Source organism: Globicephala melas, chromosome 12, assembly GCF_963455315.2.
Source record: "Globicephala melas chromosome 12, mGloMel1.2, whole genome shotgun sequence".
In the NCBI taxonomy this organism is placed as follows: domain Eukaryota; kingdom Metazoa; phylum Chordata; class Mammalia; order Artiodactyla; family Delphinidae; genus Globicephala; species Globicephala melas.
In genome coordinates this window covers 8,501,391-8,526,662 of record NC_083325.1, presented here as the reverse complement: position 1 = coordinate 8,526,662, position 25,272 = coordinate 8,501,391, and the positions used below count along the sequence as shown (strand labels likewise).

The 25,272-nt window shown below is 41.0% G+C and overlaps 2 protein-coding genes across 4 annotated transcripts in view; one reads left to right on the top strand and one right to left on the bottom strand.

Annotated features, from left to right (window-relative positions):
* The first annotated feature begins 24 nt into the window (after nt 1-24).
* Nucleotides 25-8,959, top strand: UNC50 (unc-50 inner nuclear membrane RNA binding protein). The gene is made up of 6 exons (XM_030838881.3): nt 25-196; nt 1,261-1,544; nt 2,261-2,381; nt 6,013-6,152; nt 6,241-6,342; nt 8,264-8,959. The coding sequence occupies exons 2-6, from the start codon at nt 1,265-1,267 to the stop codon at nt 8,398-8,400; spliced, it is 780 nt and encodes a 259-aa protein (XP_030694741.1). The 5' UTR covers nt 25-196; nt 1,261-1,264; the 3' UTR covers nt 8,401-8,959.
* Nucleotides 8,960-10,729: 1,770 nt separating this feature from the next.
* The window catches only part of MGAT4A (alpha-1,3-mannosyl-glycoprotein 4-beta-N-acetylglucosaminyltransferase A), a 107,468-nt gene continuing 92,925 nt past the window's right edge, over nt 10,730-25,272 (bottom strand). For all 3 annotated transcript variants that reach the window (XM_030838878.2, XM_030838879.2, XM_060309954.2), the window contains 4 exons: nt 23,363-23,441; nt 22,626-22,692; nt 15,325-15,437; nt 10,730-15,195 (listed from right to left, as the gene is read on the bottom strand). In XM_030838878.2, the coding sequence (XP_030694738.1) occupies nt 15,169-15,195; nt 15,325-15,437; nt 22,626-22,692; nt 23,363-23,441 (286 nt within the window). In that variant the 3' untranslated portion in view covers nt 10,730-15,168. The remainder of the gene's footprint in view (nt 15,196-15,324; nt 15,438-22,625; nt 22,693-23,362; nt 23,442-25,272) is intronic.

The following is a 25,272-nucleotide window of genomic DNA, read 5'->3' as shown; positions in this document are numbered from 1 at the left end:
CGGCGGGCGCGGGGCGGACCTCGGAGCCCGGGAGGCCGAGCGCGCGGCGGAAGTGAGTCACGTGACGCACCGCGCCGCGCCCCCAGCGCCAACGACGTTGTTGGGAGGGAAGTTGGCCCCGCGGCAGCTGGGCTCGGCAGCTGTGCGGCGGTGGCGGGTCAGTTTGGAGCCGGTGGAGGCCGCCGCGGGGCTCCAGGTGAGGCCTGCCGACCGCCCTGTCTGCGCGCGACTCGGGCTCACCCGGGGGCCGTTTCCAACGGCAACTCGCGGCCCCACGTCACCCGGCCCTGGAGTGACCGCGCCCGGGTTCGGGTGCTCGGCCTGCGGCGGGGCTGCCAGACACATTCAGTGGGGCTGGTTACAGTTGAATTTCAGATACCAGCGAAGAATGTTTTCGTATGCGTATGTCCCACGCAGTGTTTCGAACCTGCTGATACTAAAAATTACTCTTGTATCTGAGATTCAGTTCTAACTGGACGTCCTGTGTTTTTATGCAAAATCTGGCCGCCCTACCCGAGGCCCCGGGCCGGCGGGGAGCCGTAGGGCCCGTGAAGCGCCGTCGGCGTCCCGGAGGAGGCCTGGGGAGTGGAGCCAGACACTGGGCTGCCGGGGCGGGGTGTGGGGGCCGGACGGTGATCGGCGCTCCCCTGGCTTCAGACCGGTTGGACCGGAACTCCCACGCTGTCGTTCCGCTGCTGAACTAGTCAGGAAGTAAAACACTGCATTTGAGTTCTGCTTTGTTTTTACATCACATAGTCATGAACGAGTTGCTTGCTGGTCATGCGCTGGTGGACCTGTGAGATAGGCCATTTATTTTACCTCGTCGGGAACATCGTTTCAGTTTGGCTTCAGCAAAGGCTTTCTCTTAAAGTCTTGATGGTCGAGAGCCCACATGACAGGTGGAGTTTTGAGCCAGACTGCCTGAGTGCACATTTGGCTCCATCAGTATCACTGCTCCTGCCGGGGAGTGGGGGGAAAGGGGGAAGCTGAGGCTTGAGGGAAGTGAAGTGTGGGGAAAATGTGGACCCTATGAAAGTGTTATTATGAAGGTTCAGAAAGGCGTGGGGTAGCCCTTGCCTGAAGTGCAGTGATCATTTCTGCAGCCTCGGAACCAACTCCACTCGCTTTTGAGCCCTGCCTCTACGCAGGGATTGGAGCCGACATGTAAGGTGACTTCTCTCATAACTCACAAGAGGGGTGCTAGTAGCTGACAGTTTCTTCGATGACTTGGAATAGAATTTTTTTTCTTCGTCCATCTAGGAAGATGTTACCGAGTACTTCCGTGAATTCCCCAGTGCAGGGGAACGGCGTATTGAGTTCCAGGGATGCGGCCAGACATACAGCTGGAGCAAAACGCTACAAATACCTGAGGAGGCTTTTTCGTTTCCGGCAGATGGACTTTGAGTTTGCTGCCTGGCAGATGCTCTACCTGTTCACTTCCCCACAGAGAGTTTATAGAAACTTTCATTACCGGAAGCAGACAAAGGATCAGTGGGCCAGAGATGACCCTGCTTTCTTGGTCCTGTTAAGTCTCTGGCTCTGTGGTAAGTGTCTGTCTGCAGGAGAGTTGAAGAATAAATGAGCGTTTCAGGTTGGGCTTGTCATTTGGAGAATCTTTTGTTATCAGCATGTTGTGGGTCACAATTTGGGGATCTCTGCAGCTGTTTTCTTCCTCTCTGAAGCCTCAGAAATCTCCTCACAGGGAAGAAGGTGGTATTCTTCCTGATTTTAAAAGTCCCAAGCAGGTGCCAGAGTCAACTGTTTCCTCAGAACTTTCAAAAGCAGAGGACAGAGTCACTCCATGTCTTTTAACTACCATGACAAATAAATTGATACCCAAATGCAAACTTACTGTGAAAAAAGTCTCCCGAGGTTGGAAATTGCATTTCACCATCAGGCCAATCCAGAATGAGAGTTCTGAAAGTACCAATGTGAACTTGAGAAACTGCTTTTAGTTCAATAGTGCAGTGAAAGGGTCTGAGCCGTCTTTAGGGTGTGAGTGCTGCTGTGTTCTGAATGCTGGGGCTACCCTGGTGAACCACAGACGGATGGGGGCCTCCTCAGTAAACTTCAGATATCTCAGTGGTAGTTCTGTGTTCCAAGGTGGTCTGCATTTCTTAATCAATTACATTTAACACACCTTTGGGGTTTACATACCTGTCTCCCACACTAGAGTGGGCATCTGAAAGGCAGAGACCATGCCCTGTACCCCTAGAATCTAGCAGAGTGCCTGAATACATCTTGTACATCTTTCTTTCAGTGTCCACTATAGGATTTGGCTTTGTGCTGGACATGGGATTTTTTGAGACGATAAAGCTGCTCCTTTGGGTTGTATTCATAGACTGTGTAGGCGTCGGTCTTCTCATATCAACCTTAATGTGGTAAGTACGGTTAACTTTGGTTCTTCAGATGCTGCTGCAGAGCCTCCATTTGCTTGCTTCAGAGAGTAGCTGATGGAAATTGAAACAAGATAGATGAACTGAAAGCATCGATTTTGGCTGCCAGGATTGACATACCTTGTCCTCCTAGCCACTCTAGGAGGTACCTACATCAGAAAATACTCTAAGGGGATGGTCTGCTGTGTCAAAGCACAGCAAATAAGTGAATCGAAGTAATGATTGTGTCGTATTAACAAAAATTTTGATTTTGCAAAAATATTATGCAGTTAGCCAATTCTGCTTAAGCTGTCTGGATGACGGCACAGTATTCTGCCTTTGCCAGTGGGTCACTTCTAGAGTTATAAGATGTAGAGGGATATATTATGGAATCTTACTTTGCATCTTTGACATGAAATGAAGTACACCTGAAAAAGAATTGTTTTGGTTAAAATTTTGGTGTCTTTCTTCTGAGCCACACACATGGGTTTTATTGACTGGGTTCTCAGTCTGACTTTGTCTGGGTTTGCTGTACCAACAGTAGTATACTGAGTATAAATCTGGTGTTTGGTTTTTCAGCCTTCTCCCTGATCAGTGCTCCTGTGGGGCTGGCGGAAGGGGTGGATGTGTGGGTGAGCTCAGCAGGGGGCCGGTGGTGGTGGTGGTCGTATGTCAGAGAAAACACTGGAACCTGAGTCACAGAGAGACCTGGGTTCAAATGCCAGCTCAGCCATTTACTGTGTACTTCTTAGCTCCAGTCTTCTCTTTTGGAAGATGGAGTTGATTATCTATTTATGAGGTATTTGAAAAGATTGTGGTATGAAAAGCACTTGGCATATAGTCTGTGCTCAATAAATGGTAGCTGTTAACATTTTAAGCAAGATTCTGAGACGCTAACCTCTGATGATACCAACCTGTTATTTTGCTTTGTAATTTATGACTAGTCCAGTACAGGTCTTGTGTGTGCTAGGTAGTTGGAAAATGCAATGCATCATTAACCTAAGATTCTAAAATCTGGCCTAAAAAGAATATTGCTAACCAACGTAAGTCACATATTCATTATCAAGATATCCAAGGGAAACATGCTAGGTGAAAAAATTTCAATAAATAAGGCTTTCAAACAAATAGTTTGTAGCCGGCATTTTGCCTTGAATGCACGCGATTCTGCGATCTGGAGGGTCGCAGAAGCCGGGAGTTTAGTACCTTAATGTGAGTCTGTATCATAGTTTGAGTTCATTGGAGAAGGACTGAGTATATTTTTGAGAACCTACATTGTGCTGTGAATCGTGTGAAGAACCAGAAATAGAAATCATGCGTGACTCCAGTCACGCCAGGGGTGCCACAGAAGCCAGCATGAGGAGGCATTTGGGCAGATGCGGTAGCTGATTCCTGGCACCAAGTGTGAAGGCAGAGAGGTGTGGAACAGCGTGCCAGGTATGGGAGCACAGGGGGCACTGCATGGCTGCGGAGGAGATGGGAGTAGAGAAGTTGGCCCTAAATGCAATTTAGAGAAAAGAACTGGACTTCAGCTCGTAGGCTGCATGTGGGAGTAGGAGGGAGGGGGAGCAGTGGGGAGCTTGGAGGCTTTGAAGTCAGAAATGCAATCCAGTTCACACTTCAGGAAAGATCCTCTCTGTGGCAGTGGAGACGGAGGAGCTGGAGAGAGTGGCTAGGCTGGATACAGTCGTGGGGTCTGCACTGGAGCAGAGGAGGCCCGGGCTGCTGCGGTGTCACAGAAGTAGATGAGGGGAGGGAAGAGCAGGACCCAGGGCCTCTGGGATGGCCTGGGAGTTTGGGGCTCAGCAGTCAGTGGCCAGTGCAAGTGAAGCATTCCATGTTGGACATGTTGAGTTCAGGAGGCTTGTTGATAGTGAAGTGAAGGTTCATTGGCCCCTGGGGTAGGTGACTAGAAGCTGCAACAGTCTGGCCGAGATGAAGACATGACTGGCATTATTAATACGGAGGTGGGAGAGGAGCACGACAGCTGTCTTTGAGCTCTCTCAGAAGGCGTGTCCGTGTTCTAGAGGTGAGACTCGGAAGGAGGCCGGAAGCCTGGAAAGCAGCCATTCAGGGGCTAAGCAGAGAGGTAGGGGCAGTAGCAGGACCCCAGAGTGGGAACTTGAGTAGCGGGCTAGATACTTATTCCATTCATTTTAATGGCACCGGTTCTCAGCTCGAGTGGAAGGTGTTCTGGTGAGTTCGTTTGCTCGATCAGAGCACTATTGTCTTGCCGCTTTCAGGTAGCTGAGTACAGGACTGCTTTATTAGTACTGTAACACCTTCTCCCTCTTGTTTCTTTCTTTTTTCTATTTTTATTTCCACTAGGCATAGCATTTTCTTAACGGTATCCTCAAAATGAAATCACATGTGGAAGAGTCCATTGAATTTCCACAGCTGTGTTTATAATACAATGATCTTTATTGTTCTTTTCCTTTGATAATCTGTCTTTCTGTTACCTGGATGTCTGTCTTCTCGTTCGTTCGTCATTTAACGGAACGATTAGGCCACGCTGTGGAACAGAGACACCAGCTGAGTGATTGTTCCTGTGGCTGGAGACACCGTTGGCCCCTCTCTCCTTACTGGTTCCTCCTGACTCCCTGACCTTTCCACGGGGGAGACCCAGGTCCTAGGCCTTGGACCTGTTCTCTGCATTCACTCTTTGGGTGATCGCATTTGGGTTCGTGGCTTTTAATATCATCTACACACTGATGAGGTTATATCCGCAGTTTGGACCTCTCCTCTAAACTCTAGACCTTCTCTACCTCTTACTCCAGACTGACAGGCATCCCCACCTCGCACCTCAGTCTTCCGTTTGTTTAAGGCCAGAATCTCTCAGTCGTCCTTGACTGATCTTTTTTTTTGTACCCTAGCACTCAAGTCTAGCACTAGTCTATCTAGTGCATCTAGTCCTATTGGCTCTGCCTTCCAGCGGTAATATATCCCCATGTCAGCACCTCCGCTGCTGCCACCCTGTTATCTCCTGCTCGCAGCAGCCTCCCATCTGCCTCTCTGCTTCCACTCTTGTCCCCAGAGTCTGTTCTCAGACCGGCAGCCAGAGGAACCCTGTCAGTACAGTAAGTCGGACGATCTTAGAACTCCACAGTGACTTCTTATTCCACCAAGAGTAAAAGCCCAAAGGTCTGACAGTGGCCACAGGCTCTGTAAGGTCCGGCTCCCGTTTGTTTTCGGATTCCATTTCCTGTGTATCTTCTCACTTGTCCCAGGCACTCTGCACCCCTCCCCCATTCCTCAAGCCTGCGGGGCCCTCTGCCACCTCCCTGTACCCCCCCACACCTCTGTGCTTGGACTCCCCTCTGCCTGGAATGCTCTGCCCCGGGGGATTCCCATCACTGCCCTTGGGACTTTACCCAGGTGTCGCTCTCTCATGACCATCATCATATGTAACATTTCAACTTTGTATTCTCTGTCTTTCTGTACTACTCTGTTTTTCTCCATGGGACCATCTGACAGCTATTTGTATTGTTGTCAGACTACTCCCCCGAGATTGAAGGCAGAAATTTGTTTTGTTTACCGCTGTATCTCCAAATGTCTGGAATAAAGCTTGGGACATAGAAGGTAGTTGGTAAATATTCATAATTAATTTTATTGTACTATGAAATAAATGTTAACTTTTCAGGTTTATCTCTAACAAGTACTTAGTGAAACGGCAGAGCAGAGACTATGATGTGGAGTGGGGCTATGCCTTCGATGTGCATCTGAACGCTTTTTACCCTCTCCTCGTCATTCTGCATTTTATCCAGCTTTTTTTCATCAACCGTAAGTAGCAGTTACTTCTCAACATATTATCAAAAAGTCTTCATTGTACCCACTGAAAAGAGATTCATTGTATGCGTCTCTTCTGCAGATGTCATCCTAACGGACACATTTATTGGATATTTAGTTGGAAATACCTTATGGTTGGTTGCAGTTGGCTACTACATCTACGTAACTTTCCTAGGATACAGTGGTAAGTAATTGCGTTTTTTGGTTGATTGACAACACAACAGGGAGGGGAAAAGTTGCAACAGTAATACAATTAGCTTACTTTCATGGAGCTCTTACAGGCACTGTCCCAGGTGTTTTAGGAATTCTCCCATTTAATCTTTACAGATACATGGTACAGCTTTACTTGTCCCCATTTTCAAATGAGGAAACAGGCACAGAGAGATTAAGTAACTTACCCATGGTCACGCAGCTAGCAGGTGGCATAGCTGGTATATAACAAATTTTATAATTTCAAGGAACCATGTTAAACCATATTGATGCTGTCCAAGTTACTGGCAGGAAACCCACTCAGTTTCCTCTTCCTTTTCTCTGAGGCTTTTGGGTTCTGGGTTACCGGCAGTCAGAGTGAGGAAAGGGTTGGGTCCAAGGTGTGAGCATGTTTAAAACCTTTGCCTCATTTTCTGTTTTATGATTGTGGGCTGGGGGAGCTTTGAAATACTCTTGATTTTGTAAACATCTGTGTTTAAAATAGATGAACCCTGCTCACAATTCATATACTGTACCCCTGCCACAGTACACAAAGTTCACCCGTCACAGGGAGATCGTGGGGCTCAGGAGCAGGGGAGCGCCCAGGGGTGCAGAGGTGGTTACGCGTCAACGGCAGCAGTGCCTGCTCAGCAGTCTGGGCCTAAGGCCAGGTGCCAGGCCACCTGCTGGAGTGGGGAAGCTTAGGGATGAGAGGTTCTGTAGATAATCACAGGAGATCGGGCCCAGCTTCTGCTGAGCTCAGGACGTTTGTGAATTCATCGTTACATCGTGCTGTCGATTCATTTTTCATAGTATGAATGAGAACCATATTGACATTATTCTTCATGTATGTTAAGGAACAATCACTACTAAATAGAGTTAGATTAAATCTAGAGACCTTACTTATGATTTGTTAGCATTATATTCTTAGCCCTTCCTTTCTTGTCACTCTAGATGATCAGGCTCTTACTGTAAATACAAGCCACTTGTACTCACATGTGACTGGCTCCAATGGTGAGAGCTTCCCACGCTTGTCCCCTTGGCTTTGCCAGGAACCACTGAAACGCCCCTGCCACCCACATTGTAATACCTTGTTTGGGGCATTGGGAGTCCTTTCTCTAGTTCAGGGGAAATGTTTATGACATGTTATATTTAGGCTTCTAATGAATTTTCACGTTTTGAGAAAGTTGTAAAATGTCATTAGCACACTGCCACGTTATGGTTTCTCAAAGTGGATTTTGCATCACTCTCCTGGTAACTCCTATGCTTTAGAAGATTCTTTGAGCACAGCTCAGTTTCAGTTTGAGGACTACTTGTATGAGAAATATTTACGTTAGAATGCATGGGGTAGGGACCCACTAACCAAGCCATGAGCAAGAAACAAACACGGATATCTGAGGGTGGATTTTATATGTGAGAGTTTCAGTTATTTCCTAAAGTCTCGGATACTAGTTGAGATCTCACCTTCTCAAAGTGGACGTGTAATGCTTTCCCCCGCTGGGAAATCGCAGACAGCTGAGAGTTGGGTTTTTTCCTATAACATCATCCATCTCTGTTGGTACGTTAGGTGGGAGGCTTCTGAAGCATCACAGGTTTAAATTCACCACCGCGTCCATTAATATTGGTGATGTTTGACCCTCTTAACCTCAGTCCTGGATTTGCTTCTCATTCAGCCTCTGTGCTGAGAAACCTCTGCTCGGTTTCTTCACAGCCATGAATGAGAAGGAAATAACACAGAGGAGTAGTAATATTGCTCTGGCTGCAATACAGCATCGTCAGTAAGATGCTTCAGTAAGATTCATAGTATGTGTTGCCTGCTCGGCCCGTCGTGCTGTGGGGGAAGCCGTCTTCCAGAACGCTCATTTACTAGTCCTTTACTTTTCCCACCAACGCATGTGGGTTTGCTCCTTTTCCAGCACTGCCGTTTCTGAAAAACACAGTGATTCTTCTTTACCCGTTTGCACCTTTCATCCTGCTCTATGGACTGTCACTAGCGCTGGGCTGGAACTTCACCCACACACTGTGCTCCTTCTACAAGTACAGAGTGAAGTGAAACACGGAGCCTCTTACATCTTAGGTGCGTCAACAGTATTGGTGAGGTGGTGATTTCTTGTGAAACTTGTAAATAAACTATCACTGTAGATATCTTAAAGGTGTAAAGTTTGCAAATTTGAAGAAATATATATGCTAACACCGTTATCTAGTACATTCCTTAAAACTAATTAAATGTACATTTCTATAATAAATATTTTTTAAACTAAAGCATGTATTTTATTCTGCACAGAGAATATATGCAAAGTACTAAGGGCATGCGGAAAAGAGAAAGGTAAAACTTTTTAATATGAATTATTTTTGAAAGTATCCATTTGGAGAACATGGTAATAATGTTTCCCCTTCTCCCCTCCCCCACTGTTACTGACAAGGTACAAAGTCCAGCCCCATTTCTAATGGGCTGCATTTTAAACTTTTATATAAGTCACAGGATCCTAGTGTAACCTTCAAAAGCCTCTACTTGTAATTCAAATAGGAATCACTGTACTACAGGCTCCAAATATCATTAACAGCCATTGTTCATGCAAAAAAAAAAAAAAAAAATTACCCAACAAACAAAATGCAGTAGATCGAAGAGGTCCCCGGAGGCTACTCTTACTCTAGGGACTGTATAGCATACTCAGGGTCTGAGTGAACACCTGCATGACACTGATAATCACAGTCTTAACACCAGTCTGCTTTTCTTTTTTAAAAGACTTTCCAAAACCCACATATCAAATCCACGCCTGTCTTCTAACTGAAAACAGTACCAGTAAACTATTATTATATCAGTGTTAAGCAAAACTAATAATAAAAAAAGCTTGGTACCCATGAAGTTTTTACCTGTTTATTTATATTAGGAGTCTTGAATTCAACATGGCTTTTTAAACTTCTTTATCTCAAATACACATGAACGGTTGTGGCACAGAGAAACAGTGATGAAAGGCACAGTCAACAGGACCAGTTATCAGGTTTTCAGTTATAGGAGCAAATTTGAAAATAAATAATCTGCCTTTAAAAATCCAACAGGTACCTAAAATATCACTACAGAGATTACCCATTCAACCAATGGAGACACTGTAAGGAAAATATGTACAATACATTTACGGAGAAAAAACATCTGGTTCAACCTGGTAAAGCAGTTCCTCAGGCAGCTTCTCCCAGGAGTGCTTCCAGAAACACCCCAATTACAAAGACAGCCTTTCCAAACAAAGTTTGTTCTCAAGGAGAAATGCTTCAGTTTTTCATTCCATAAATGAAACAGTTGTTACAGTTTAATCAGCTGATTTCTAAATCTGTCTTAGAAAATGTGACTGTCTACACGGAAATGAAAAGTATCAACTATGCTGGCAGTGCATCTTACAGTACTGTCAATATCCACCATTTTTAAGGCTCAGAGACTATGTCTTCAAAAGGTATTTTCACCCAATTTCAGCCAACACTGAGTATTTCAAATAAATAATGGAATGCTAATCAAACTAAAATACCAAACCTTTGATTCCAGGGCAGTTTGCTAATTACTAACACCATGAAGCCACTAGGAGCAAGTGACATATTAAACAGCTTCCCTAGTGTCCGAGAGTACTGAATGTTCCCCCACAACACACAATCCTTAGTTTAGAACAATTTTAGCACCACTCTTCCTAACATTTTTCTGCACAAAGTGTTTCCCATTCAACATTCAGTTCACGTTTTTGAACGACATCTAAATTCTCAACTCACACATAACTGGAGTGGCAGCTCTTTCTTGTTTGTTCCTCTGGAAATGCTCTAGCTAGTGCCCAAACAGGTGAAGCACGTGTTTCAGGTAAGAAGAGAAGAGTTTCTATATAAGCATTGATGATATGGGTATATATGTGTATATATATAACAAATCTTTTGTTGTTTTTTAGTGATACTGTAGTAGTGGTCTCTTCAGCACTGTAGGTTCACATGCATTGAAGAAAAGTAAGCATGTTAGTTATCATGGCATATATCTGTTAAGATTAATAGTTTACAACTATCAGACTAAATTTCATACACTATAAACACTGCTACATAGCTTTGAAAAGTTTCCTTTTCTTTAAAGAGATCAGATGTCAAAGTTCTCTTAGGACCTCAGATATGATTATGACTCAAATTTCTGACCTTTCGATAATGTTAGCCTCTCATTTTCTTTCTTTTAGCTCAACTTTTCTTACATCAAGGCTATAGCAATATAGTAAAAGAAGCACAAAAAGTAATGGACAAACCAAAATTAAACTTCATTAGCAATTAATGGCTTGGAAGCAGAGAAGCATTTTGAAAAGTATTCCCTAAGTACAAAAATTTGGTCAGCACATATAGGATTTGATCTGTGCTTAGACTATAAATTTTGGTTAAAAAAAAAAAAAAGTCCTTCAATACAGAGTAGATTATTTGGTCTCTACATAAAAGCATAAATATTTTTTTTCTCTTAATGTCTTACTTAAAATATCACTGTTCCTCATTCTTAAATAACTGACAGGCTCAGAGCAGCCTAAATCAACATAAAGTGACACCTATTCCAGGAAAAAGATTCCTTACTCACTGGATCCTGCTCCTGCAATCTCATGCTAGCGGTTCCTTCATGAAACGCTACAAAGGTGCTGCAAGTTTTTGCCAACAACCTGCCAAAGAGGATTAACTGAGGTCTCTGGGAGAGAATCCCAGATGAGGCCTGTGTATATGATCTGCTAGTGCAAGACTTTATTCATAAGTTTATCAAGAAATACCCAACATACCAGAGGGGATCAAGTAGGAAGCCTTCTCCGCTTCACCTCTTTTAAAATCGTATTCATTTTCTATTGCTGCATAAAATCACGGCAAATTTAAAAGCGTAAAACAACACCCATTTATTATCTCACAGCTCTGTAGGCCAGAAGTCCAGGCAGGCAGGACTGAGCTCTCTGCTTAGAGATTCACATGGCTGGAATCCGGTGTTGGGGCTGAGCTCTTAGCTGCTGGAGGAGAGTCCACCTGCACACTCCTTCCGGTTGGTGGCTGAGTTCAGTTCCTGTGGCTGCAGGACTGCAGTTTCCATTCTCTTGGCCGTCAGCTGGGGCCTCTCAGCTTAAGACCATCTGCATCCCTTCTCATGCGGCCACCTCCATCTTAAACCAGCCATGGTGCCGCAAGTCCTGCTTTGAATCTGACTTCTGCTGACAGCCTGAGAAAACTCTGCTTTTAAAGCGCTCGCCTGATTAGATTAGCTGTCCCCAGATAATCTCCTTTTTGCTGTACAACGTAATTATGGATCATACTCACAGGTTCCACACATACTCAAAGGGTTAGGATATACAAAGTCATTGGGCAGGGGGGTCATCCATGAATTCTGGCTGCTACAAACATTCACTGCTATTAATTAGAGCAATCTCTCCAAACATGCTCTTTCCATATAACCACACTTGTCTTTGAGGACAGCACTGTTGGAAGACAACTTTTTTCATTATTATGACATATTTAAAAAGAAGCCTCCATAGCGTTGCTGAAGTTTTTAAAATAACATCTTCTAATTATTTACAAATGCAATTGACTTAAAAAGCTTGTCCAAAGACATCTCCAGCAGCCGAATTAACCTTCACGTACATGTCTATAGGCTGTGTGCTAAATCCATGTGCGTTCACATTTCCCAAAGCTTGTCAATCACACGAGTTTTGGAACCTCATCCTCAAGTTGTCACTCTTTTTGGACTACATAGTAGGGACAGTGAATGCTGTAAAGAACGCAGGAGACTTAAAGAACTTAGAAACTGGATCTTAGAATCCTGGAATTAGGTCCTCAACCTTCTCTTCTCACCCGAAATACTCATCATCATTTGCACTACGATATATTCTGCATGTCTGCTTTTAGCCTCATGATGGGAATTCGTTATTCTGGATTCTAAAATGTTCATATTAGCGCTCTTGACACACTGCTGTGCTACAGAATTTTCTGTGATGATGGAGATGTTCTGTATCTGTGCTGTTTAACCCAGTGGCCACTAGCCATAGGGAGCTAGCGTGACTGAGAAGCTGAATGTTTTATTAATTTAAACTTAAATAGCCACCCTGTGTCCAGTAGCTACTGTGGAGGACAGTGCAGCTCCAGAGACATCATGCCATATACATATGTAAAAATAAAATTAGTCCCGCCATTTGTACTTTTCCCCACTCACTCTGGGTAAAAGTGGTTCAGTGTCCACTCAAGGTCAAGTATGTACCTTCTCTCGTTCCAGGTCCCCTCATCTTCTGTCCCAATACTTTAGTCCCTAACATGACTCTTAAGGGCAACCACTATAATCGCTTGCTTGAGGCAAGGCTGGGTGCTTCTAATTGTCTAGTGGCAACTGGGGGAAAGGAGAGCGCAGCTAACACGAGGGTCCGTGAGCACCTGTGCAGCAGAGGAAGCTAGGAAGCATGACTTACAGGCTTGCCTGCAGGAGCTTGACATTTGGCCAGAGTGATTACGTGTATGTGCACACACACTCGCCACAAGCAAAGTAGACAGCTGAGTGTGTGTGTGTGTGTGTGTGTGTGTGTGTGTGTGTGTGTGTGTGTGTGTGGCAAGGACAGTAGGTAAAGAGAGTTAAGAAAAAGAAAGAGGAGTGTGGGCTGGAACAGTTGGTCCCCTTCCCCAGACGCTACCTGGGCACCTGCCACGTGTCAGGCACTATTCTGGGCTCAACGAGGCACTGGTAACAAATCCATGGGGAGGAAGGAGTGCACAGGAGAGTCCTTGAAAGATGGATAAGGTTTGGCTGAAAGTCTTCTCAGGAACAGGAGGGATGAGCTAAGCCTGGGAGGGGAGACTGAGCACAAAAACAGGACAAAGCTGGCTGGGTAAGTAAGGCTCAGTCTCAAGACTGAGACACCCAATGGCCAGGAGCTGCAATTACTGTCACCTCCCTAGACTCAGAGCGTGGCCTTTCTTCCTCAAATCAGAGTTAGCTACTTGGGAAGCAGGGAAACAAGGGGATTCCTCCAGATTTTTACCTCCTGATACTTATTTGTTACAGCAGTAATTGAGTATGTGAAGCTGGTGCCACAATTTTGTAATGAAAGGTTTATGCTTTTGCAGTGACATTTCCCTGTTAGGCGCTGGGCCAAGGAGATTTGGGAAGGAAATAAAACGTAAATTAAAGAAAATAAAAAGTAAAATTTAAAAACCTCAATAAAAATTTTTAACTGGACTCGGACATAAAGAAATCATTGTTGGCAACATGTAACTTTTTAATCAAGAGACGTAACTAAGAATTATTCAAATACGGAGTAATGGAAATAATTATACCCTATCAGTGTTTCCCAACCTTTTTCACTGCATAACCCTGCACAGAAAACAAGGCTGTCTGGAAGCTGTTTGTTCAGCCTGCTGGGTAACCAGGTGACGCTCCTCCAGGCTAAAGGCAACCAGCTAGAACCTTCAGCTGCCAGAGGCCTCAGCCACTGGCTACTCTGAAAGGTCAAGAGATTCAAGCTCTGCACACCTGTAACCGCCTGCAACCCACCTGAGGACACCAGGCTGGTTGGGAACTGATGTTGATAATTCATAATTTTGTAAAAGTAAAAGACTTTTGTAAAGATCACCGATTGCTAAGGCTGATAGTATTTTTGTTTATAGTAGTGATATCATGTGGAATTTGCATGTTTAAGAGCAATAAATACTCCAGATGTGAATTTACTTACAAGTTCATAATGCAATAGAATAATTTTGGAAAAACATACAACTGTTACAATACCTTTCACCAAAAAACCAACATTACAATTTTGTTTTTCTTTAAAATTAAACCAATTATGACTCATACAATAGCATTACCTAGAAAACATTTTGTCAGAACTCACGGAGTGCAGATATAAAAGCATCAAGGAAAGAGAAAATGCCTCTAATTCATGGATTAAAGACAAAGATTAAAAGAGAAGAGTCTGTCATTTTACATATCAAAGGAAATGTAATGACTTCAGTCTATGATAATTTGCGTTGAATGCATCACCCCTGCACATTAAAATTTATCAGACTGATTTTTTGTGACTACACACCATACACAGTATAGTAAAATAACCCTCAAAAAGGACATTGGTCTTTAAAATCTTGGCTTTAAGGAATGACAAATGCCTTTGAAAATATTTTGTTCAGAATCACTGTGATTATAAAAGTACTTCAGTTAGGAAATCAATCTAGAATCATTCTTAAATGGCAGTGCATTTGAAAAATGGCATTAACTTGTAATGTTTGCATTTCCAAAGAAAAATATAGAAAGAACTTAAAAAAGCAAGGTAACTGGTTTTCAAAAAAAGTATTGATTCAAAAATTTACTGCACAAAAATATGTACTTCTTAAGTGTTTCTAATAAATTAACTCCGTAGCATTTTATGTATATTTGTGTGTGTGTGTATATATATATATATATATAATCCCTGATAATCTATAAAAGAGGGTCTATAATATTAAAATAAATGAACTTCAAAAGTACCCCCTTCATAAAATGTATTTAACATTAATTTTTCTCAAATTTTAAGGAATGTAACAATATGTACAACTCTTATGTATTAGTATAATACCAAAATAGTACAAGTCATATTAACAGGCTGTCATAACTGTAAAATGTCTGAGTCAAGTTAAAACTGGAGGACAGCTTAGGTTCGAATGAATACAATGATCCATGGAAGATTCATTTTCCGAGTGGAAATGACAATCATCTTATCTACAGTAGATTTCACAAGAGGTAGAATTCAAGTTACCAAAAAACGGTACATGCTCAGCCATCTTTAATCAACAAATTCACAGGGAAAAAATGTGTTGGTTTCTTAGGAGATAGTCAGTTCGTGACTTTTTTAATATGAATCTGAAATACAAGATAGTGAACAGCATGAAATAGCAATTTTCAATTCCAAAAAGGTCTTAATTATGAAATCCAAATGCTGTAAAAAATGTAGAATCTAAGCAGTTTCACTGATTTAATATATTGTCTTACCTCATTAAGAATGGCCCAAACAGCAGAATTCTGAATAACTGAAAGTCGGAATGCTGAGATGGGGTTTAGGTTGGGATCCACCATTCCTTCTGCAACACCATTCTCAAATTTCCCTTCAAAGTAAAAATCAACACTCATTGGGTAGACTGAAACAAGCACACATAAATTTTCACTGACTTAAAGCAGGGAAGGAAAACACCAAAATATTTCTAGTGGATGTTTTTACACAAAGAGCATGGGTGAAATTTTTCCTTCTTTCTACCTTTATTCAACTTTTAAACGTTTCATGAAGTAGTATATGCTTAAAAACATTAGAAGCAACCTATTTAAAGAGGCAGAACTATATATTTTCTTATTGCAAATTAAAAAAAAACAAATATATTTGTTCTTACATCAACTAACACACAAGTTTTTAGCAAAATGTGACTTACAAACCTTACAAAATATACTCTGTACCATCTTTCAGTCTGATCACTCTGAGGATTAAGTCAACAGTAACAAATTTCAGTGCTTTAATTAGACTCACAACTGTTGGCCTTGAGCAGTTTCCAAGGTCACATCTAGATGGAATTAAAAGGTGATACCTCCTCAAGGCAGTTCCAACATAAAACTCCATTATAAATGATAAGCTCAAGAAGCTCTCCTGTAAGGATAAGGACCAAGAAGTTCTATAGAAGAGAACATGCTCAGTACTCAATTTTTCTTGCTGTGAGGAAACAGCAAGAAAACAAAACAAAAATGCTACTGAAAAAGTGACAGGAAAATGGTCTGTTCTGAGCCACACTGCTCTAAGCCAGGGATAGGCAAACTTCCTAAAAAGGGCAGATAGTAAATATTTGGGGATTTGTGGGTCAAGAGGGCATCTGAGAATATCATCCAGGTACTTGTATAGAAAAAGAGAAAACTAATTTTCACAAAATTTTTATTGATGAAATTCAAAATGTAATAACTAAGGTTTTTTTTTTTCTGCTAATACTAAGGAGCATGTAATTCCTTATGGGGGGATAATACTTAAATTAACTGGTATTCAAAGTTAGTGTTCCTTATCATCGAAATCGATTGCAAATGTTCATCTGTTAATGTGGATCTATAATGAGATTTGATGTATTTTATCCTGAATGCTTCCTTTCACACAGCCTAGATACTGCAAATATTGTTATTAATCCACAAGCACATGATTTTAATGGAGCATGTCCATGACTTGGAAGGTATCTGCGTAAAATTCTATTAGATTCTTCTCTTTGATAATCTGCCTCATCATTACATTGCAGATGAATCACTTTCAATCAAAGGTTGGGGGAAGCTCCTCAATTAGCTTGATATTATTACTAGCAGTTCAAATAACGTTAATAGTCATCAAAGTGACCTGAATGCAATATAAGTTTTGCACATAAGCACTGCTTTGTCTTGTACTTTTAGGTTGAATTAAGAAACGTTATCAAGTCTGAAGCAAAAACTAATTCTCAAAGAGATAATAGTGGTTGAGGGCAGTTCTCACTTGGAAAATTTTCAATCTTATTTCAGAGCTAAAACAAAACAAAACCAAAAAAAAAAAAAAAACCACAATAAAATTTTATCACTGCTAAGCCCCAGAACTGCTGTGTGGCAGGGCAAGTCAGGATATTCAGTTCTTATTTCTGACAAAAATTCACAGAACTGATGTTGATGAAGTCAATGAGAGTAAGTAAAGTTCACTGGCAACACAACTGGTTCAATAAATTAATGATACACGACAGACTCAAATACTCTCTGTAAAGCACCTGCTGATGAATAATAACATAACCATAGGCTTTAAACACCTTACATTGTTGCAAGCTTTGTAAATCTGTCCATCTAAGCCTTCTTCTCCTCCACACATATTTTCACCACCATTCATTGTAAAACATCCTAGCAGATTCCACTTCAGTTTGTATGAACTTTGTGTTTTCTCAACTGGTTTGAAAACATTCTTGCCTGTACTTGTTCTCTACAGACTATTCACAGAGACCAATTCTTCAGTCACTTCAAACCTGGCATTGACTCCAAATAACAACTAGGCAGTATCAGTAATATCTGTCAACTCACCAAGAGCCAAGGAAAACTGCTCAAATAATTTGCATTGCTTTTTGACTACTGATATTGTTCCCAAAGTCCCCAACTCCTCAAGCAATAGTTATTGCTGAAAGCCTGATGGTCCGAAATGAGTTTATTTCCTGGGCACACATATCTGCTGTAGTTAAACATGATTTAATTAACTCATCATTGGTAAATGGTTTTCTTGCTTGGCTAACACATGAGCCAGTTTGAAACAAACTTTGGTTACAGTGTCATTTGACTCTTTTATTTTTGTGAAGAAATTCTCAGTGATGAGATATCATATTTTAAATCTTCTAATTTTTCTGACCATTGCTTTCCTGTGAGTTGGGGATATTGTTGTGAGCGCTTAGTAGTGGTAACGTACTCTTTAGCACAGCTCTTGTGTCACTGTGTAATAACCACATAACCTGCCATCTAATTTTGTAAAACAACCCATATTCCACTGTGTTAAAAAGCACAACATTCAAAGTCCACTTTTCTCTTCCTGTTTTGACATGAAGGGTAATCACTGGTAATTTTTTTTTAAATGTCACAGTAGAGTTATGTGTGTGGCACTTTAAACACTGTCAAATTATAATGCATCAAAGCTATTTGTAGTGCACTAAGCAGCAATTCAAAGCACTGAGAGCACCACCGCCACCTCTTTTGCAACTGCTCACTTATCTCTGCTGTTGTAGCATAAAAGCACACAGACAACACGTAAACAAATGAGCATAGCTGTGTTAAAAGAAACTCTATTCATGGACACTGAAATTTGAATATTTTCTAGTTTTTACATGTCACAATATATTACTATTCTTTTTATTTTTTCAACCATTTAAAGATGAAAATAATGAAAAAAATTTCTACATTCTTCACTCACAGGCTATTAGAAAACAAGCAGTGGGCCACATTTGGCCCATGGGCTGTCATTAGCTAACCATTAAATTATGTGTCAATTCTAGAGTCTTAAAATATATTGACTAGGCTCATAGTAAGATAAGATACATTCAAATTGAAAATCCATACTGGAGAAAGTTCATTTTCATTTGTACAGGAAATATTCAACTTATGAACTGCCAAAGTAATGTTTTTATTTTAAAAATTAATACTTATTTCATAAAAGTATGTCCTTATTTGGTGCTAGACTGGGGTAGGGAATGTATGCTACAAAAACAGTATAATTTAATATTGAGTTAGGAAGGGAATTCAGGGCTGAATAATGCTATGGAACTTGAAACATTTTAACTTATAATGTATCTGAATCTATCACCTGATGAGCTCATTTAATTAGAAAAATAATTAGCAAATTATATAACTGGCCTCATTAAAAGACTCTCGCCCAGCAATTTTATGCTGCAGATATACTCTCACATGTGCAAAAAGCATATATAGACTGCAGCAAAAATTGTGAACAATCTAAGTGCCCATGATTAGGAGACTGGCTAATTTAATTACAACATACTAATACAAGGGAATATTAGGCAGCCCATTAAAAGACTGAAGAAACAATAGAAAGAACGAAGTAAAGTTGTAGATAATGCAGTTGTGACTTGCTTCCATTCCTAAGAATACATTGTAGAGAAACTCTCATACATGTGCCTACGTGTTCAGGCCAGCAAAAAGATGGAAACACACTTTATGACCAAACAGAACAGACAGCAATATATTCATCCATGGAGATCAATACAGCAATGAAAATGAATAAGCCATAGATACACACATCCACATGGTTGAATATCACAATGGTGAGAGAAAAAAGCAAACTGTAGACTACAGAATGTCATCATTCATATCAAATTTCAAAACAAGCAAAATAAGACTGCATTATTCAGGGATATATCACACATATGTAGTAAAAGCATATATGGAAATGGTAACCACAAAAGTTAGGATAGTAGTTACCCTTGGGTCGGTGGGGAAAGAAGATAATTAGGGAAGAGCAACTGAACTGGCAAATCTTAAGCTGCATACACTGATATTCATTACATTATTAGTTGTATCTTTTTGTGCATCTGAAATATTTACAATTTTAAAAAAATGTTCATCTTCTATATGCACATATGTATTTTGTTCAGTGAAAAAACAAGATGTAGAACAAGGTTGTAGAGTATGTTACCATCTATGTGTGATTCTGTGTTTTCAAAGAATATACTAAAATATTTTTATTTATGAGTAGATACTTCTAGAAGAATACAAATCATTATAGCAATTGCCTCTGGGAAGCACCGGGTAGGAGGGGAAAGAAGAGGGAAGGAGACAAGTTTACCCTCTTAAATTTGTATTTGGTACCATGTACCTGTATTAACTTTCCAAACAACAAATTTAACTTTTGTCCTTAACCCAATGGTCTGGTAGGTAAGCATTAAAAGATAAAAAAGAAGGGGAAAATGAAGGAGGAAATGACTAAAGAGTGACTGGAATCCCCAAACCCTGGCATTAGGGGGGACTTCCAAGGTCATGCCCTCCGTGGACGCCCTTCTGCTACCCAGACGGTGGTCCATTCCTTCTTCCAGTGTTTCTCTGTGAAAGGCTCTTCTTCTGCTGTCTCATAATTTTAATCTACTAATAAATGTGGTATTTCTTTCACAGGACTGTCCTTAGTTACCATCCCGCCAACCCCACCTTCACCCATCAGGTCTCTGCTAACTGCCAGCTGGTGTCTGCTGTTTCCAACAATGCCTTTGGGCATAAGTTCCTGCACAGTCTGATCCTATTGAACCCAGGCCCCTTTGTAGCACCAGCCTTTGTGGCTTGTCCCACCCAAGAGGGCTCTTATTAGCGACCTCTTTCTCTGGTTCTCTCTGTCAAACTTCTGGATGGGCTACAGTTTAGCTTGAATGTAGCTACCAGTCTCCTCCTAACCGTTTACCACCAAAATCTCCATCATGTTCCACAGCGCCCTTGGGCTTGAACTTCCCCAAGTTCTGTTTCAAGTAAGGCAGTCCCCTTAGGGTGCGCTACAGAGCTCTCTGATGGCCTGCCTCTCCCCTGGAGAAAATCTCTGCACCACTGCTCAGGACCCCTGGCAGGGACAGCAGCCCACCTCCCAGCTAAAGTGACACCCCTGCTTTACAAGCAGAGCACTGGATTGTAGCAGTAGCCCTTCGTGTCCTGGCTGACCTCTCCCAGTGTGCGGGGACCAGTGGGCTGGGGGAGGTGATCAGGGCCAAGGACTGTCACCCTGCCGTCCCTGCAGCAAAGGTTCGCCCGATGAATGGAAGTTAGGTGGAGGAAAGGAGCCTCAGATTTCTAAGCTGCTCATGTCTGGAACGGAGCTTCTGCAACAGGGAGCTGGGGAGGTGACAGACGCTGGTGGCCTGCCCTTTCTGGTGAGATACTGCAGCCCTGGAGTGGGGGCTGGTGGGAGAGGGAGTCCGTATTTTTGGCTGGACATGCAGAGTAGAGCTTCTGAGTCACTGAGCTTGGCCAGCGTGGGTAATGAGCGAGTCAGGGCTCCAATGCCACAGACTCTTAATGCTGTTACTGAGATTCAGACTTTACGAGCTAATGTTTCTCTATTTGCTGTACTTTTCTAAAAAACTACCTTTCACCAGTTTTGGTTGTCTCACTAGAAAAAGGTCTACAGAGCCCCTCACACACCATTCAGCTAAAGCATACTTCTTCAGGGAGCAGAATTTTTTATATGAACTTGAAAAAAAATCAGCTGCTTTTGTTTCTGATGCACACTTTTGTTACACAAGGTCCTAGGTCTGATCACCCATCAGTTCTCTTCCAGTTGTAAATATGTATGAGTTGATGTTTTAGATGGTCATTATCTTCAAATTACTGCAATCATATAAATGTCTCTATTTCCTATGCTACTTTCATAACCTAGAACACAACATTCTCAGAAATTTAGTAACTCATAGGTAATAGGGTTAATAAATGTCTCATATACACAGCTAATCTTATGAACATTTCTAGGGTGGGCTAAAATATAACCCAAATATGAAAATAATTAAACTCATCTATCCACTAAGCTATATAGAAATTAGTCAGGGTGACTGTACAAGCCTTGTAGCAAACACTGAATGACATTCACTGAACGTAAAACTGCTTGAGAGAGTTATAAGAATGCCTCTGTCCTGTATACCTACAATATTAATTGCCCAATAATCTCTTCTGCCTACCACTAGGAAAAGTATTAATTTAAGTGAAAAGAAAATATATAATCATCCACTGAGTTGATGTCCATCAAAGGACAGGTCCTACGTTAATCACAGGAGTGCTTGAGCAACAAAGCCCCCTCCCCCTTCCACAGTGAGCGCACAGAACTGAGCTACGAAACGTGATTACACAGAAGAGGTGCATGCACTGTGGTAAGAAGAGCCAAGGAGAACTTGTTAATAAAGGATGAGAACGTATTCATCAGGAGGAGAAATACCAATCCATCGTTTCAGGTGGGGAAAGTGGACAGAGACACGGCTGGGAGCACAGGGCATTAGAGGAACACATCTCAGGACTGGAGAGATGAAGCATAAGAGGAAAGTAACAAGATACGAAAGTGGGTGGGAGCTAAGGAATCTGATCACAGAAGGTCATTAAGGTATTTCAGCCAGGTTAATACAGCATTTAGGTTTTGGCAAGGGAGCTACAGTGGCTCGGTGTACTGGCTGGGAAACAGAGGCAGAGTATCGCTGCAGTAGGGTGAATGCACATTCAGACACAAATAGACATTTTATGCTAATGGACAGTGAAGGTGGGTGCGGGGTTTCAGAGTGTCTCCCAAGGTTAGACTCAGGCAGCTAGATGAATCGTGACAGCACAAACCATGGTGACCAATGACGAAATGTTCATATTACAGACGCTCCGGGTAGATGGCTACGTGGCCCCCACGTAGTTTGTCAGCTGGCATCTCAGTACAGATCTAAAGCTCAGGAGGGAGGCAGGGCTAAAGGCTCAGATTCTGGCGCACGGATATTGCTGGGATCATGAGAGCAGTCAGCTAAGATCGTCCAGTACGAGACTGCAGGAGGCAGCTTGAAGGCGGATTATCTACCAGTGACGACAGTGAAGCAGCAGATGCAGAGAGCAAGAGGAACCAGGAAATGAACCTTTGATCTGAAACCCTAGTTGGGTCAAGATAATAATAAAAGTATGTACTAGAACACAGAGAGCAAATAAAAGAGTACACTGGTATTTATAATCCTGAAGCTGCTTAATATCTGAAAAGAACTTAAAATTACTTCAGGACTAAGTCCAAAAAAGTAAAGGACATTTTACTAGTTTCAAGTAGGTATTACCTATTCTGAAATAACCGTCTCCTAATCGTTTGTCTTTGGTTTCTTTGCTGATTTCCAAACCTTCACTCTAAAATAGAACAAAAACATCTTATAAATAATTACTTCTATTTAAAACAAATCTAGGTTATTAATATATCTTAATAAATATAAAAGTGGCATCTGTGGCACAGCTATCTCTGAAAAGAGAAAATGCCATGTCAGTCTTGAACCTTAAAAGGTTTATCAATCAGTATAAGTGCTCCATCTGAATCTGTATATAATATACTGTTGGCTAGAAATTTTTAATTTTAATTAATTTCCAGTTTAAATCAATTTAATAGAATGCTGTTTTCTATTAAAAATATACAGAAGTAAAGAACTGTGTGTTACCTTGAAAGAAATTAAGCATTCCTTAGAGACCAATAAATTAACTTTCTACATTATTCAACAGGCATTAAAACTGCATGGTATTTTGGGACTCAAAATACAAACAGCAAGTAAACATTAAAGTAAAATAATGATTCAATTATTTTCCCAGTACAAATGTCCAAGTTACTTTCCAACAGGAAACAAAATAAAGGCTCTTTCTATGAAGGCAAACAGGACAATATACCAGGTGTTCCATATTGCCAAAAGAAGTTGGTATTACTCACCACTAAGGTCCTGCCATCATGAGAATTTCTTAAACAGGAAGAGCCTCAAATCAGGTCTATTAATATTAGTTCTCAAGGAAAATTTAGGAGAAAAAATAGTCATACCTTCAAAGGCAAAACTTCTACAGTTGTGTTGAGCAGAATATCCCCTGGATGTTCCTGGTTACCACTATGGAACAAATAACTGAAAAGCCAAACATAAAAATATAGTCAGACTATCCTCCACAAAGGTTCAGAAGGGGGCCTTACCTCAGAATAAGGTTGACGACGCTCAAGTCTGTAGTGACTGCACATCATATGTCCTGAATAGTTGCAGGGAAATTAAAACCTAAGGGGGATGCAATAGCTCCTCTATCAGAGGGGCATGTTTGCTGCATAACAATAATGTACTTGACAAAAAAAAAAAAGATGACAGTGTTTTGTTGCTGTTGATGCAGCCATTAAAATGCTTGTGAATCACTTGTGACAGAGTATATTGGATAATATATGATATAAAATTACATGTAGACCACGATCTCAAAGTAGAAAGTGCACACAGTTACCAAGAAAATAAAAGTGTCAATATGGTCATAATGGTATCCTTGGGGTTATGATTGTTTTCCTCATTCTTCACACCTTAAAATTTTTGTATAATGAACACATACGTATGTTACACAGAGAATTTTTTTCCTAACACTTCACTTCTGTATTAATAAATACAACTTCTGCTTTTTCCCCTCTCAGCAAATAAGTTATGGTGAAAATCAAATGATCCCTTTTCTCTGTCCTAGGAAGGGTGGGTCTGTGCATGGACTCCAAGAAAATTCACATATACTGTCACTTTAGAAGAATTGTGTTTCGCTAGAAAAGTGCCCTCAGTAGGGGCATTAAGAGGTTTATTGTAAATATATTTGTTGTTACTAAGTTTGATCTCGAATATATGAGCTCTTTAGTAGATTCTTTGATGGAATTATTTTTATTTCCTAAAAATAAACCCATAAATGTGGTTTGAGGCTATTCTTGTTGAGGTAAAAGAAGAGTGCTATTTCTAATTCTATGAGGACTCAAGTGTGGTGAACAATACCTCACAGAGCAGAATTCCACTACATAGTATAAAAATGAACATTAAATAACAATGAAACCAATATTATATACTCATATAAGTGCAAAATATTACTCAAAAGTATTCTAATATGTCTTGCCAGTGATCTTCCCATTGGTTATAACATTTTTACACTTAAATTCCTCTTTAGAATCAGTTTAGAGTAACTGTTTACTGTTTACTGGAATCTAAACTGATTCCAGTTTAGAATCAGTTTACAGTAAAAGAAAATTAATAGCATTACATATAGCTATGCATTGTTTTTGACCACCTTAAACAGAATTATTCCAAATTATTTTTGGCAGGTTCTAAAAACCAAATGGCCTTCAAAGGAGAAGACATAACATCACATTCTGGGGATTACATGGAAGTATGCCACAGACAGTCTGGGGAACATACCCAAAACTGAGGAAAGATGGAAGGAATTGTGACTGTTAAGTAAAAAATGGGGAGAAAAAGTCCCAAATTCTGTAAAGTGAACAGAAATGCTGAAACACATAAAAGTGTTTTAAATGCTTCCATGGTGTACTAAAAGCACTTGCACTTCCAGCACTTGCAGAAGCACTGGATAGGAATAGTCATAGGCTGTCAAATTTATCATTTCAACCAAATTGCTGGGCCATCCACTAGCTCGCAGCCAAATCTTAAGGGATATTCTAGGATAAGGACGTGAAAACTAATTTGGGATTCTGAGGGAGAGTTCTACATAAAAGTATTAAAAATCTATACTAAATATACATTCAGAAATACCAATAGAATTTATCACTAAATGCTGGTATTATATCTGTAAGCAACATACCCATACTGTTACTGAGTTACACAAAATGTATTTTATAATCCAACATGTAGGACTCATTGACTGCTCACATGTTATATACACCAAAAATTCCATCACAGATCACATTATGAATAAGAGGTCTGAATTGTAAGACCA

What these genes read in the sequence shown, in the direction of transcription:
- UNC50 (XM_030838881.3), top strand. Translation starts at nt 1,265, where the DNA reads ATGTTACCGAGTACTTCCGTGAATTCCCCAGTGCAGGGGAACGGCGTA. An exon ending in CTCATATCAACCTTAATGTG is followed by an intron (nt 2,382 to 6,012) that starts GTAAGTACGGTT and finishes TTAACTTTTCAG; the next exon opens with GTTTATCTCTAACAAGTACT. An exon ending in AACTTTCCTAGGATACAGTG is followed by an intron (nt 6,343 to 8,263) that starts GTAAGTAATTGC and finishes CTCCTTTTCCAG; the next exon opens with CACTGCCGTTTCTGAAAAAC.